This window comes from Varanus komodoensis, unplaced genomic scaffold (assembly GCF_004798865.1).
Source record: "Varanus komodoensis strain SLA01 unplaced genomic scaffold, ASM479886v1 scaffold14_1, whole genome shotgun sequence".
Lineage (NCBI taxonomy): Eukaryota > Metazoa > Chordata > Lepidosauria > Squamata > Varanidae > Varanus > Varanus komodoensis.
The window spans coordinates 6,719,744-6,735,919 of record NW_025335438.1 but is presented as its reverse complement, the minus strand read 5'-3'; the positions used below and the strand labels follow the sequence as shown (position 1 = coordinate 6,735,919).

General features: G+C 42.3%; 1 protein-coding gene across 4 annotated transcripts; it reads left to right on the top strand.

The window, feature by feature from the left end:
* Nucleotides 1-8,268: 8,268 nt before the first annotated feature.
* LOC123020442 (fatty acid-binding protein 5-like) lies at nucleotides 8,269-15,755 on the top strand. Of its 4 annotated transcripts, none has more exons than XM_044424191.1 (4): nucleotides 8,269-8,537; nucleotides 11,666-11,838; nucleotides 15,300-15,404; nucleotides 15,538-15,755. In XM_044424191.1, the coding sequence occupies exons 1-4, from the start codon at nucleotides 8,456-8,458 to the stop codon at nucleotides 15,586-15,588; spliced, it is 411 nt and encodes a 136-aa protein (XP_044280126.1). In that variant the 5' UTR covers nucleotides 8,269-8,455; the 3' UTR covers nucleotides 15,589-15,755. The 4 variants fall into 4 exon arrangements, 1 of the variants encoding a protein (XP_044280126.1); XR_006414103.1 differs by lacking the exon at nucleotides 8,269-8,537 and adding an exon at nucleotides 12,001-12,775 and having other exon boundaries at nucleotides 11,704-11,838; nucleotides 15,538-15,568; XR_006414102.1 differs by lacking the exon at nucleotides 8,269-8,537 and adding an exon at nucleotides 11,958-12,775 and having other exon boundaries at nucleotides 11,711-11,838; nucleotides 15,538-15,568.
* Nucleotides 15,756-16,176: the final 421 nt, after the last annotated feature.

The window sequence follows — 16,176 nt, the reverse complement described above, 5'->3', positions numbered from 1 at the left end:
TACTTTTAAACATTCTTTGTCCTGATCCACAGATTGTAATGAAAGATGGATTTATGCCAGACAAATGGTTAATATTGGGTTGAAAAGAATCCAAGAAAGGAAAGATTAAAAGAGATGGGATCGCAAGGGAGACACTGTTTAATGATAAATCACATATTTTGAGTATAACTTGTTAGGATATGTCTAGTACCAAACTTTTACCAATTTAACCATCATGGATTCTCCCAGTGAAACCTTGGAGCTGTTATTTTGTAAGGATGCTTGGGATTTTTATGGAGTTGAATTGTCTTGCCCTACTGTGACTTTCTGTGTACAAAGCTCTCCTGGGAGGGATCAATTTTTCCAGAACTGGCTGAATAGCTTTGTGTGGTGCTCATGATCCCCACAGGGATGCTGCACAGTGCATGAAGCCAGGAACTCAGCCAGTACTGGGAAGAGGGATGACCATGACCCTTTCTGCATCAAAGCAAGATTGGACAATCAGGTGTTGGGGATTACTTGAGTGGAGCCAGGAGTGGAGACCCCTTCTGACTTGCTTTTTCCCTATGTGTCTTTCCTTTCCTTCCTTGACAGGGAGAAAGGCAAATTAGATTGGGGGAGGCTTGCCCACTGACAGAGTCCTACATATGGAGGGCCAGTTCCTGCCCAAAATGAACTCTATCCTGCTGGCCTACTGCTCAGACAGTAGGACTGGGATCTGCATTGCAGCTATAAAAGAACATCTATGTGACATTCCAGCTGCCTGTGCCAGAAGCATTATACTGTACCTGGCCTCATCCTAAAGCTCAATGTATTTACAAAGAGTGACATGATAGGACTTGGCAACATACAGAATGGAAAGACACCCCCCCCCCCAGTTAATTGGCAAATACTTACACCAAAAACCTTTTGAAAGAGGAATGGTAGGGGGTTGAGCTCACACACACATAATGAAGAGTGTGGGAGGGGTGTTTGTGTGGCCATGTGTCCTTGTTTACAGAGAATAATTCTTTGATGGACAGAGGACTGTCCTCTGTTTAAAGGTGTCCTTTATTTGTCCAGTCCAACTGCTTCTCTAAATGAGGGGTTTAACCCATTGCTTTACTCCAGCTCTTCTGTTCTCATTACAGGAGGAAATAAGCATCCTTTAGATGGGCGTTCTCTCCTGAGGTGTGTTTTTGTCTTCTATATATCAGTGAACCAGGTGGCACTGTGGTGCAGCTGCACTGCAAGGGAATTGTGACTCTTACTCAAGGCTTTTGTTCTGGTGTGCTCATGCCACTTTTCTAACCCAAGAAAGCTGGAGTACTTCATCCAAAATGGTGGTGGGCCATCCAATGTGTTTACAGTATGTGAAAGTAAAGGGTGCATGGGATCTACCATCATCTGAAAAAGATGCTGGGATTAGCAGTGATACTCTTAGTAGCAGATGTTCTTCCAGTAAGTGCCAGCCATGGCAATTTCCTGCAATGCATCATAAAGATGTAGCACTGCTCTGAGGCAGGGAGGACAACTGCAGTGGTGGCTTGTCATGCTGCTTGGGCTGCTATGAAAAGGTAAAGAGGGTTAGCACTGTGGGGAGGGCACTTCTGCTCATATCAGGCCTGGCACCCAGAGCATTTTATCTGCTCTCCTGCCCAACTAATGCTCTGGGGTTGGGCAGGAGAGCAGATATTTGAGATGAAAAAGCAGTTGGGGAGTCTGCCAAAATATTGCCTATTGATGGATTCAGTTACCTTCACAACAGTTGGGTAAATGCATGTTTCACTCACAACAAAAGAGACCGCATTTCTAGATACTCTTAAGTAACTGCTTTACAACATCTGGGCCATGAAATTTCCCTGGAGTGGTGTGATAGAGAGGTGAAGTTGGGGTTGCCAGTCTGACAGACACACAACTGGCAAGCTGCCAAGGAAGTGCAACACTGACACAAGTGATTTCCAAAGAGGAAGCATCTTGAAATAGATGGGACTAGTTAAAAGGAAGCTGAAAGATCAGTCAAGGAGTTTAAATCCCCCCAGGGTGTTTGGAGCTCATTTAAGATCTCAGTAAGAAAAGTTCAGCTAGAATTTATGCTCCAAATTAGAGAAGGTATCAGTATGGAAAAGAAAATAGTGGGGTGGTTAATAAGCAGAGCCAAGGAAGCTATGAAACCTAAGGGGACTTCCTTTAAAAGTAAATAAACTGAAGTCTTGCCAAGTAATGATAACCAAGAAGGGGGAGAAGACTGTGGTAAAGCAATTGTAAGTTGATGACAAGGCAAGTTTAAAAAGTTGAGAAATATTTTGACTAACACAATGAAACCAGCATAAAAATGATTTGCAAACATCAGAAACAGAATGCCAGCCAGGGAAGTGGCTGAACTTTTAGATAACAATGAGTGAAAGGGTTGCTAAAGAGGGAAAGAGATAGCAGATAAGATGAATGACTTACTTGTGTCTATCTTTGCTATAGGAAACAGTGGACAACAATCTGTACCTAAAAGGGTATTTTTTTTCCTGGTCTGAAGACCTGAGACAAATTGAGGAGACAAGAGGTGACAAGATATGGAGTTCAAGGATGGCATTTTGTTTTTGCTTTTAGGGGTGACAATGAAAAATTAGCAAGCTATTGAGTCCACATGATACGGAATTGCTGTTCTTCTAACACAAATCTGTAAATTATCATTCAGTGTTGTTTGAAAATCAGCCAGCACAACACAGTATGATTAAGGATATAATTATTAAATATGCAGAATAACAAGACCCATTAAGGAAGAATCTACACACTTTTTGTAAAGGAAAGTTGTGGCTTACTGGTCTCCAGACTGGTTGAATGGGCAACAGAATGGCAAATGAAGCTCAGTGTAATGTGATGTACATTGGGTTCAAATGATCTTAGTTTCACGTTTATGCTGGTGGGGACAGTAATGAGGAATGTGTTCACTTCAATATACCAGAGCATGACAGCTCCCACATCGGTCCATTACGTATCCTAGCAAATGCACATAAACATGGGCAAAAGCACACAGGCATGGATGCACCCACAGGTGTACACACACACACACACACACACACACACACAGCGCTCAAATGGTTCAGTTTGGTGGTCTGGAGTGCCCATTACTGGCACCCCAGATAGCATCTAGGTTGGCAATTCCCAGGTCTGAGAATTGTGCTTTCTGCCTGTTCTGGATGGGGTTATATTCTGTTTGAAGGTGTTTGAAGGTTATCCTGGATCCATTTTTGCCGCTGGAGGCCCAGAAAACCTCGGTGATCTGGAGTGCCCATTACCAGCTTTGACTGGTACACAAACTATGCCATTCCTGGGTAGGGATAATCTAGTCACTGAACAGTGACAATGAGATGTTTCTTTGCCACCCTCTCTGCCCTAACTGTACCTGATAATAGGCACATATCAGGGCTCAACTGCATCTACCAGGAGCTTTCCTACATCTGAATTCAGGTTGTCTCAGCTCCAGGGCATACCACAAAACTGTATCTCTGCTACAGAGAGGGTTTCCAGTAGTGATCACGCCAACTGCCTGGGTCAGAAACACCAGACATATCTTCTAGACAATCCACTAGTATCTTCCGGAAATCATCCAGATCCATTAGTTTCTGGGAGTGGACCACCTTAACCCGCACCCCCACTCACCAGGCGGTGATCTGACCATGACAAAGGGGTTGAATCAAAGTCCCCCACATACAGATTACCATTCCCATGCCTGGCTGAAACAACAGTTCTAAAGTGTGCTTCACTTTGTGTTTGGACTGATGACATGTTGGAACAGTCCTATGGTTCTCATAGAGTCCATGGAATCCTGAGTCATTCCAGGCATATGACAGTATGTAAACAGTAGGCATCTCATTCTGCTAGGATCTTTTTGCAAACCATGTCTAACACCTACTGCTTCTTATATTCTACCTAGCAAAGGGTCTAGTTCCTTTGTCTTAGCATACATTGTTGTAAACCACACAGAGACCTTTGGCTGCTGGGCAGTATAGAAGTTAAATAAATATATGCACTTTGACTTTTTGGATTCAGTCAATCATGGCTTCTCCCTTACAAAGGTCTGTTTCCTTATGAGGTAATGAATGGGCCATTTATTTCCAAGAATTCATCCATCCACTTGTGGCAAGATTCTTTGCCCCAGTTCCAGGAGCAAACTTCTTATAGCAATTATAGCTAATTGCTCCATGCTTACAGCTAATATATACTGCTCATTAGGAATAACACTCTTATGAAATACAACAAATGTGTATCTAAATGTTATGGGTCATGCTTTAAGATGCAGGCAGCCAAAGAGCTCTGCCATGGCTGCTTCCAAACTAAACTGTAGAGTTTGCTTCACTTGGTGAAGATGATTGAGATGAACATGTGCATTTACTGATTCCATATTTATTGGATCTCATGGCAGATCATAAATCAAATATTGATACCTGATTATTGCATTTTCTCAATGAGCTGTAATTAAAACTGAGTCATTAGGACAGGGTAGCAAAGAATCGTCAGATGGAGGTTGATTCTAAATTTGGATAGTATACTATATCTTTTTAGTTAGGGTCTAAAAGATCTCCTGTTATCATAGCACAAAAGATACTGAGTCAGGCTCTTGGTCCAGCTAGCCCTGTGCGCATAGTATGGTACTCACAGCAGATGTGGGAAATACATTTTTCCAGCAACAGTATATTGTTCCTTGTTATACTGGAAAGTATTTTGGGGTGGTTAACACTGCAGCACTGTCTCTCTCCCTTATTTCAACCTGGTGGGAGTTGTAATCCAGCACATCTGGAAAGGACCAGGCTGGGGAAGACTGTGCTTTTTAATTTACCAGGAGCAGCCGTTTCAGTGTGCAAATGTCTTCAAGTGGTTACATTTACTATGAATTCTAGTTCTGAATCTTTGGAGATGGAGAGGGGTGACCTGATCCATGGCATGTTAACTCAGAAACTCCCACTGATTTCAGTGAACATACTCCCAAATAGCATGCATCAGTGTACAGCCTTTGAAGCTAAACTATAGTTTCTCTCGTGCTGTTTGTGTCATATGATAATATATCTAACAAGGGATAGGAAAAGGAAGGGATGTTTGAAAATCAATTGTATATTCTAGGCAAGGGAAGTTTCAAGACTTTGTTTCAGTTGCTATGATGACAACAAAAACGACACAGTCATTTACTCAAGAGGATCTGTGCAGTCATGAAACATTTATTTGTGCTTTAAAAGAACTTTAAAAATGCACCAGGTTCAGAGGCTGCAAAAGAAGCCATATGGAAAGTAAAACTGTGGATGTGAGCGGTTTGCTTCCTTTTCAAGTAAAATGTGAAAGAAATGGACAAGACCACATGACCTCCTCTGTAAAAAGAAAAATGGCATTGCACTGCTCATGGAGGCAAAGTGCTCTTATGAACATTGGTGCCTGTGTGTGTGCACTTAAAGCTGAAACGGCAGTTGGAATGTTGCCAAAGCAAGGTGCCACCCTTCTTCAAACAGAAGTGGAATTGTAATTTTGCAGGAATTTTAATTTCCAACTGCATGGACTGCTCATGTGAGAGCAATTGCACTGCAGGGCAGAACCAAGACATTTTATGCCAGAGGAAAAGGACAAGCGGTGAATCTGGTGATGATGCAACATCTTCCACAGCACCTGGCAGCAGCAGACTGGCTTGGGACACAGAGGGCAGGTCTCAGGGAACAGGCAATTCTGCCCTTTAGCACAAAAGAATGGCCAAGATGTTGCCTTCGTGGCATCACCCAGCCCCTGCCACTGGAGGCAAACGCCCAGATGTAAGGCAAGCCCTGCACCTGGAGTTCAACAACATCTGAAGGGCCACAGGTTACAATACCTTGCATGAAGCTAGTAATAAAAGTATAAAAGTTATAATCCTTATTTAAAACCTCACTTTTAACGTATATAATAACTTGTTAACAAGCTTATAATAGGCAGGTTTCTTAGACCTGCATTGAGCTCCTTAACAGCAATTCATTAACCAATTTTCCATACGTTTTCCAAGTTCCACTTTAATAGAGGCCAGGATAATATCTGGTTTAGTATGCAATTACACATTAATTACAAGACAAATTTTCTTTCATTTGCCCTGAAACACCCACTAAGCAATTTCATTAGGAGAAACTGGTTCCTATCCACTCTTTACTCCACTGCAAAAGTCTATAAAACATACCGTAAGGGGCCATACTGCAATGGATTGGGTAGAATCTACGTAGTGTCACTCTACTACGAACAGGAATGATGTTGCACTAGCATAAACCACCTCTAGCTCAAAACCAATAGTGCTTGCTAGTGTAGCAGACTTTCTGGGAAAACCCCTTGCACTCATAAGCATAAGCTTATGCTATGCCATCTATGTTAGCAATAGTGCAGTTCTGGATACTTCCCATTTGTTCCATTCAGACATGTAAGAATCATAGGTGGCTGCACTGAAACACCTCCATGCCACAATAGGAAAATACTTTTGCTGGAACCAGCAAAGATAGCACAAAGTAATGGGGGATTCAGAAAACCTCCTCCGCATTTTCAAAGTATGTGTATGGGGCTGCAGTACTGTGGGTGATAGCCCCAGCAGACATTAACATGTCCTATATCAAGCAAACATGGAAAGTCCTTTATTTAAGGGATCCTGAGCCAACTGGCATCTTGTTGCCCTTCCCATATGCCCATGGAGGAGTTCCACATGCACAGAAAGGTCCCCATCACTCACTTCCCATATATTGGAGTGTGCGATAGAGGCATATATTGGCTGGCACACACTGGGAGGTGTGATCCCATTCCCTCTCTCAGCATTTCTGGTAGCTTTCAATACATCAGTCATGTTAACGTAAGTAAGCTTTTGAGTTCTTCAGTGCTTTTCATCAGGATGGATGCTAAATAAAACAGAGGAAAGAGAAAAAGCTGGAGAGAATTTAACAGATTACTTAAGTTTTTGTGACATTTTTGGCTCGTTCCAGTGGCATTTTCACCTAGTTGATGTTGATACATGCCACTGAGTCTTCTCTGACTTATGACAACCCTATGAATGAAAGCCTCCAAAATGTCCTGTCCCTGACAGCCCTGCTCAGCTCTTGTAAACTCAAGATTGTGGCTTCCTTTATGGAGTGAACATTTCTCAAAGTTTGTCTTCCACTTCTGCCTTTGACTTCGTGTAGCAGTACTGTCTTCCTCAGTGAGTCTTGCCTTCTCATGATAGGTCCAAAGTATGAGAGCTTGAGGTGTGTCATTTTTGCTCCTAGGGAAAGCTCTGGTCTGATTTGATCTAGGCCCACTTGTTCATCTTTCTGTCAGTCCAGGCTATTTGCAAAGCTCTCTTCCAGCACCTTGTTCCAAACATCAATTTTCTTCCTGCCAGCCTTCTTCACTGTCCAGCTTTCACACTGTCCATCGTATATAATGGTCAGGAATACAATAGTTTGGATGATCTTGGCCTTGTCTCCAGTGAAATGACCTGACTCTTGATAATTAATTCTACTCCCTTCATTGCTGTCCTTCCATATCTCAGTCACCTAAATTCTTGGCTTTTGAAATTGAAAATAACCCATTGCTTCTTCATCTCGAGATGCACTGCTAGGTGTAATCTGATACCTGTGGCACCTACCACTGTGTACAGGTGCAAACCTATGTGTGCTTACACAGAAAAAGTTCCACAACTCCCAGCATGGCAGACTAGGGTATACTGAGAATTGTGGGGCCTTTTTCCTGTCTTAACATGCATTGAATTATGTTCCAATTCTGACCATCAATCTCCATTTTGAGATGGGACCAATCTAAACTGCAGAACTTATGCTCACAACACCTGGCCAGAGTTTTGGTCATTCTCCGTTTCCCACTTTTGGTATCACCTTATGACTAAATTTGAAGAACGCAGGCATTTACACATTTCTGTGGAATGCTGGTTGCCTCTAATGCAAGTATTGCCTAACTGTGTATCTTGGTTTGTTTTCTCCCCTCCTTCCTTTCGTTTTATGGATCTGCATGGCTATATTTGTTGACTGCGGCAGCTATTAATCGGTATGCTCAAAATCAAATCTCACTATGTATTTCAGATTTTGGGATACCTTCTGAATTGATCTCTCTTTTGCCCCCCGTTCGAGCACAAGCCTCGCCGCCTTTGCAACACGCAGGCGGATCCCGCCTGGTGTCCGCTGCCCGGCGCGGGTCCCGGATCAGCCCCGGGGCGCTGTTGCGACGCCTCGCACGGCAGCAGCGCCGGCGGTCGCGGATCTCGTCGCCAAGCGCGCGAGGCAGGATGGACGCCCTCGCTTCGTTCCTGCGGGATGCAAGCCCATCCGTGGCCGGCGGGGAGAGCTTCGGGCGCCGGGCGGCAGGCGTAGCTGACGCAGACACGTCTTTATTGGCCCCTGGTGGCAGCACATGCTCAAGACGTCTATATAAAGACGTCCCCGGCTGCTGCCCTCCCGCTGTCTAGCGTTTGCGGGGCATCTTGCAACCGGACGGCTCCATCGTCAAGCCGCGGCGACCCATGGCTTCGAACGCTGACGCTTTTTTAGGCAGATGGCGCCTGATCTCCAGTGAAGGCTTTGAGGACTATATGAAAGAACTGGGTAAGCTTTGCATGGGACGGGAGCCTACGTTGAGCGTATTCTGGCAAAGGGAAACAAGGACAGTTATGAAGAAGTGGGAGAAGTCATAGGGCATAAAAGAGAACTATAGACCTTCTCGTTAAGTAAAACGTGAGAGAAGGTTTAAAAAAGAAGAGGCAGCAGAGAGTGGGGGAAACTAAATAATAATAACAATTCCAGTAGACACAAGGAGAATGCCTGCAGCAGAACAGTGTACATTTGCATTCAAAATGCAGGCTGCACTTAGTGGCTTAATTATGTGGTGTTGCCCTCTTGACTCCAGAGGCTTTGTTCCTGTGAAAATAAGCGTAGCCTCCTGAAACTGTACTGTAAGTCCTGCTAAATGTGAGTGCCCCTTAAAAGATTTTGGTGACTGAATGAATGAATGAATGAATGAATGAATGAAAACTGCTATGACTTATGAGGCTTTCTCTACACCTTTTACCATGGGTGTATGTGGCAGTGTGTTGGCATATTATTCATGCTGTGAATGCAATCTTCTTGGGTTCTGTTAAATTGTTCTGCACTTCCCAAATTCTCGTGTTGGAGCATGCACAACACTATTCCTCTAATACAGGTGTATACGATTTGTCTGGCTTAATTAAGGGTGGAAGATTATGAAGAGGAAATAGGGACTAATTAATGTTCCACTCTTAGAAGCACATGTCTTTCTCTCCTGGTTCATGCGGGATCTAGGATTAGGAGCTTTGTGTCTTATTTTCTCAGCTCTGGAGAGACTAAATGCCCAAGGTCTGTGGAGGCATTCTTGGACTTTGTCTTAGTTATCACACACACAGACACAAACTGGATAATGTTTCTAACACAGTTGTGAGTTGCTGGATGAAAAAAAGGAAGATCCAGGCCTTCAGCCTGAACTGTCATGTGAAAAGTGTGTGTGGGTGTGTGCCCACACACAGGAGAGAAAAAGAGAGGGGGAAGGAGGGAGGGAAAGGGCTGGGCAGGAGAGAAGCTGGATGAGGGAGGCAGACCTTGTCCCATGCGCAGGATTGCTTTTCCTCTCTTCCCGATTCAGGTATGAGGGAAGTTGATAAAAACTTTTGACCATTGCAGTGCTGTCTTCACCAACCTTGTGCTTTCCAGGTGTCTTGTACTGCAACTCATATGAGCTCCAGCCAGCTTGGTCAAAGGTCAGGAATGATGGGATCTGTGGTACAAACAACTGGAAAGCACTAGCATGGAGAAGGCTGCTGTAATTCATGCTACATTGCCTCTTAATGTGGTTGCTGTTAGCACTGGAGACACTGCACATTAGGTCTGTCCATTTTAACAACATCTGTCTAAATATTTAGTTCTGCGGATCTCAGTGCCAGAGTGGGAAAATGTCAAGATGAATAACCTTGCTGTAACCATGTGTTTAAGGGCAAAATTTAGCCTAGGGATATCATCTTCATTATTTTTTCAATAAACTGAATGGTACACTCACCAGATTAAAAAGGAATAGTTTTGTACTACATTAAGAGATCTGTTCACACTGTCGTTTGTTTAGAGAACATTAACTCAAGCTGAAACTGGAGAGAACAGTTTCCTGAATTTGGCTGTTTTGTTAGAACTTTTTTTCCTTCTGTCCTTCTGGATTAAGTCCACTAAAATGGAGTCAGTGATGGCTGATGGATAGGGTGATGTATAGTGCATGCTACATTCAGACTCAGTTGTCATCATTTTGCAGAAAATTCTGAATTCTGTGAAACATTATAAATTAAGCAAAGAAAATACAATTTCAAATAAACACATGCACACACACTTCGTTCTGCTTTTGCCCTTCTTGGACAGGAACAAAGAGCTACACTCACTACTGAACGGACACCTTCCTAACCTGTATAGTATCCCATCTCCGTGTTCCATTAAGGACAAGAAACTGGCTTTTTGAGGGAAAATAGATGTGCTGAAGATGTTGACTTATATCTGTAGGTTTAATGACAGGAAAAACAGATGAGTAACTGGGACTCCTGCCTGTGGCTACAAAAATGTGTGTGCTGAAGAAGTTGTTGAGCACTTAGGTACTACCTTTGGCTTGTGAACTCAGCGATTGTCCTGACATTAGCTAGTTCCACAGTCTACACACTTGTTCTCTCACTTGAGCCTTGGTCTTGCGCCCATCGTGGGCTATCTACTATGGACCAGGACTAGCACAAAGTGGCCATGTATCCCACACTGTATCTTGTTTGGCAGTGGAGGGGGATAACCTTCCAAACTTTTTTGGCAGTTCATTGTCAAATGAAGAGCCTGATGCCTCCTTACAGGCACTTGTGGAAGCTGGGACAATTGCACACTTGCAAATTGTATACTTGCATATGAGACCATCAAATCACTTGATTTCACACTGCTTACCACTTCAGCTCTTGGAGATTCACTGACAGCTGAAGATAATTGTACTCTAAATTGCTATGAAACTCGCTTGTGATGCATTTTCTGTGACCACTTGACATTGCACCCATCACATGATGACTAAGCAAATGTAAATGCCAACCTTTACATTTTTTCTGGTAGACCTGGGTTAAAGTTTGAGTCTCCAGGGGTCAGCTCTGGAGAACTCAATATGTCTAGACTGGAGCTCTTCAATTAAGTGATCAAAGTTCAGGGTTAATATATGAATCTGCTCAACTTTTTGAAAACTCCTCTTGATTACTTTTATTAAAAGAGAAAGAAAGAAATTCCTGTTTTTTTCAATAGGTTGAGACTACAGAGATTACATTGTTCAAGCTGCATTTAATCTTTTTAACATTGGTGCAGAAAGTGGTCTGAATTGACTGTATGGAGGAAAAAATCCAGGGCATGCTGGGAATTGTAGGGCTTTTTTCTGTCTAAATTTATATAAGACGGAGCTTTATAGACTAATATAATGTCTGGGAAGAGCTCATTTTGTAATATGCTGAGATCTTACAAAAGACTTGTTGTTCCTGTAGTGCAGAATGGAATTCAGATGGCTTTGATGAACCTCCTCCTCTCTACAGTACCTCCACTGAGTCACTGGATCTCTCCTCCCTCCCCATGCTTCTTAATTAAAAAGTTTGCTAATCTTTTCTTTTGACTCCATCATGACTGTGCTTGGCTGAACCAATCTAATGGGCAATCATATTTCTCTTTGGCAGATGTGGGGATTGCCATGAGGAAGATAGGAAATGTGGCCAAGCCAGATATTATCATCAGCAAGGATGGTGACAAATTCCTAGTGAAAACAGAAAGCACGTTCAAAAAGCATGAATTCTGCTTCAGATTGGGAGAAACATTTGATGAAGATACGATAGATGGACGAAAAACTAAAGTAAGCGAAGTTATCCACACAATTAAAAGCTAATACAATTCCTTAGTAGAGCTTTCCTTCTGAAAGCTTTTCTCCATAAGGCTTTTAATCTGCAGTATCTACTTTCAATTTAATCACAGATCCAAGAGCTACACAAGAGCTTTTTCTTTCCTGCTTTTCCAGGTGAAACTGTGTTATAGTAGAATATTAGTCACACAGGTAGGAAATACCTTTTCTTTCCTTTCAGAAATTATAGTCCATTTTTCTGCTTTTAAAAAAAAACAGCAAAGAGCTCTTTAAAAAAACAAGTAAAAATGGAGGATCATGACATCTAAAGAACCTGTAAACAACTGTAAGTAAAGAATCATGCATGCACAGTGAATACCTCATGTGGAGAATCTCTGCGTTTTGTCCCTCCTTAGAGAAGTACTCGTTTTTCTCACAGTATCTATGTGCCTGCCACTGGTTTCCACTGACTGCACTGGCCTCCAGAGTCCTGCTGCCCTCCAGAAGTTTTCCTGCCATTGGCTGTAATGTCTATGACTGATAGGAGCTGCTGTTCAACACAGCTGGAGGGCCAGGTTGGAGGAATCTGGTTACACTCAAATAAACCTACTCATGAATTCGCATGGCTTTGGTTTTGCTCTGCCAGACTTGGTCATACATAGAGATCCATTGAACTCATTGAAACTTGACTTTAAGTGCTTTTAATTCAGAGAGTCAAGTGTAGGTATGGCCAAGTCAAGATGACTTTCTTTTATTCATGCAATGCTGCAATTTTATTTTAGGTATTTCTACCTCTCCTTCCCAGGGCAACGACTTTTAGGGTATCATAACATACTTAACATATACGGCTACAAAGTAGCAATTCAAGACAACCAGACTAACAGCACAATCCTGTGCTTGCCTGCTTAGAAATACGTCGCACTGAGTTCAATTACATCAGCAGAAGTGCCAGGTGAGCCTTTCTGAGCCATCCATCCCACCTCATATGGCAAAGGAAACTGGAGGAGGGTCTTTACTATTGAAGATCTTAGTATCCAGGCAGATACACTTAATATCAGGCAGTCTTGAAGGCTTTAACTTTCAAAGCCTTCACCTAACGGTGAACCACAATACAAGCCAGAATAGTTGGCAAAACAGTGAAGAATATTAACAGTCCCACGTATTATTACAAGCATTCAAGGTAAAGAAAGAGAACTCCATTTTAAAGAAGGTGCAGTAGAGGAGCACTCTTTCAGATCAGACCCAAGGACTGAATTCAGTTGGAGGGGGGTTGCATTTTAGTGGTGCATTCTAGTGGTGGATGGGACTGAAGGAAAAACAGGGTGGGGCCAAAGACAGCAGGGTCAGGGCCAAAATACCCAGCATAGTTTAGCTGAAAGATCTTGTAGTCTTAGCACAGGCCTTTCAGTCTTCATCTGAGTGGAGAACTTTGAGTAGACTGGGAAACCAGCAGAGGATGGATGATTGGGGGAAGTGGGTGAGACCAGGGAAGAGGTGGCACCATCTGGAGAACACCAGAGGACCAGATTTAGTTCATAGGCCTGAGGCTCCTCACCCCTGTTATGAGTGGGTCTGCTTAGGCATTCTTGTGTTCACTTTGGAGAGCTTTGCACAAAGGTCATTCAGGTTTTGGGGTCATTTCTGTGTGCTGCCTGTGTCTGCCTCTGTTGCCATAACAGCTTTGCTGTTGCTTGAGTTTTTTGTTTGCTGATTTGTTTGCTTTATGCACAGGGAAAAAGAATTCGAATGAGCCAAAAGAGATAGCAGTTCAGTTGGGGCTATGCAAAGTAAAGAGGGGGCAGGACTGAGTGATTCCAAATAGTTTGGGTTCCACAGCAGGCTCAACTCTTACCCAGAACCATGGTTATGGCTTTACTGTGGTTAGCTATTGCATTCCAAGAGGTTACAGTAGGCCTTCTTCCTTTGGTGAGTCTAACCACTGCTGTCGCCGGTTGCTACTGGTTATCATAATTGCACCCCCCACTTGCCTGACAGACAGGCAGAGGGCCAGCAAGCAAGTAGACTATAGGATCTCTGGTCTTTCTTGTTACCAGTGTGGGCAGTTTGCAAAGGCAATGAGGAGAGGCAATACCAGGGGGCTTTTTTCACTGGACTTAAGACTTGTCTTAAGCTAACCCAGTTCTCAACATATGTAGTATAATACCAACTTAAAACCCCACAAAACAGGGAGCAAGATATCCTCTCTGGATTTTTTTTCTGATGGACTCAAATGACTATTTGCATTTCTACTGTTCTCACTGCAAATGTGATATTGCATTTAGATAATTCCTCCTATTTTATTCTGATAAGAGTATTGGTCTGCTCTTTGCTGGACCAGTTTGTATACCAGAGCAGCAAAAGAACATGCTCGCCTACTGTGCAATGTAACTGTGCCATCTGATTAAAATCTATGCTCCCATTTCTCAAAACAGCCAGGCTGTAGACTCTTACTGAATGCCAGTGTATCTTCCCTGAGTGCACCACGTCCCTGAGTACGCGCATGGTTAGTGCTCTTACTTTTATGGAAACCCACATTTGCCAAGTTGACACTTCCTTTTAATAGCTTCTTCACCAGACAGCAAAATCTGATTCTGCAGGCTTTTACAGAAGAAGTACGGCCTCTGTAAAAGCAGTACATAAAACAGTAGAACATTATACTTACTGTTTTACACTGACTGTTCACCATTCTGAACCTTAAAAGCAGAGGGGAGTATACAATGCTAGTCCCACTTGGAATAGTCACTTTCATTTTCGCGGGTCTATTAATCTAAATAGGATTCACACTGGATACAATTCTATGCTGTTTTTAAATTGTTTGCGCTAACGACCATGTATGTTTCTGTGTTTAGGAAGGAAGAAGGTACTTTGTGCAGATTACTGTGTTTCTGATAGCTTTTTCATATTCTTGCCTTCATGGGAAAAAGAATTGGTCAGTTGTTAGAGTATAGATTCTTTGGAGTAAGGAAGAGCTTGCATTCTTTGTAGAGTTTATACTGGGCTGAGGAATTTGGGTGGAGGAGGCCATAATTTTAAAAAATATAAATGTGAAGTAGGAAAGAACTAGTGTTTTCAGCCATATTTAATTTGGCATGCATATAGTATTACTGGGATTCTTTCTCCTTTGTTTTTGCACCCTCAGATATAATCTGGGGAAAGCAGGAGCATGCTAATTTCCCTCTTTAGACATAGGTGGATTCTGTATATGATTGATTGGCCTTCTATAGTTGCATGCCCACTGAGGTAATACTATTCAGAAGTCAGATTTGTGTGTGGAGGATTCCCTTTGCACAATTGTGAATAAGTGAAGGGTTCGAGTAAGCCCTACTCTGATAATATTCACCTGAACAAACAGTTTACTTCTTTTCACTTTCACTGAGAGTGATCGGCTCCCTCTTTTTGGCCTTGAGGCAGGGTACATTTGAAATTAGTTCATGAAGGCGCTAGTTAAGTATCAAAATTCTGTGTTTTTTCTACAGACCCTTATCACTTTAGATGATGATAATGTACTGACCCAACACCAGCAATGGAACGGCAAAGAGACCACAATAACAAGAAAGATAGTTGATGGGAAAATGATTGTGGTAAGTGTATATCATGTCAGCTTTGTACACAATAGCTTCATGCCTAATAAGTATCTGACTGAATTGCCCAATTCCCCAACATGAAAGAGAGAGAGAGAGAGAGAGTTATGAATTAATCTTCTTTGTCTTCCAGGAATGTGCTATGAATGGTGTCAAATGTACCCGAGTCTACCAGAAAGCGTGAAGGCACTGGCTTCCATTTGGGATTGACAATTAGTGATGGACAGTTCAGCTCCAGGAACAATTCTGACCTACGCTTCATTTTTTTTTTTTTTTTGAGTGACATGGGAAAATCATTACTGTATACAATGTAACGGCTAAAAATGATTAAATCTGAATATTTCAAGTAGAGCGATTGTAACTGTGTTGTAATTTTTAGAGTATACTTCCTAACTTCACACAGGAGTTCTAGAAAATTCCAGTTAATTTAAATAGTGGGAAGAAGTTATTTAGTTTCTGCATATTATCAGGAAAATTCTGGGTACATATACTATGTGCTCCTAAACATGTTTTCATAAAAGGAATTCTTACTGAGTTCAACAATACTCCCTACTGAGTGTGCTTAAATTTTCAGTCTTTAGACCAAATAGCTTTATCATTCACCTGCTCATTTGGGATGGATGAAGCAGCCAAGTGGAATAAAATCCATTAGACTTTAGAAGGTTTTATTAGCCTTTATAGTATATAGATTTCTATTTCTATATCATTTACTGATGTCGGGCCAAAGCCATCCTTTAAATTTCCTCAGCTATCACTCCCACATGAAAATGAG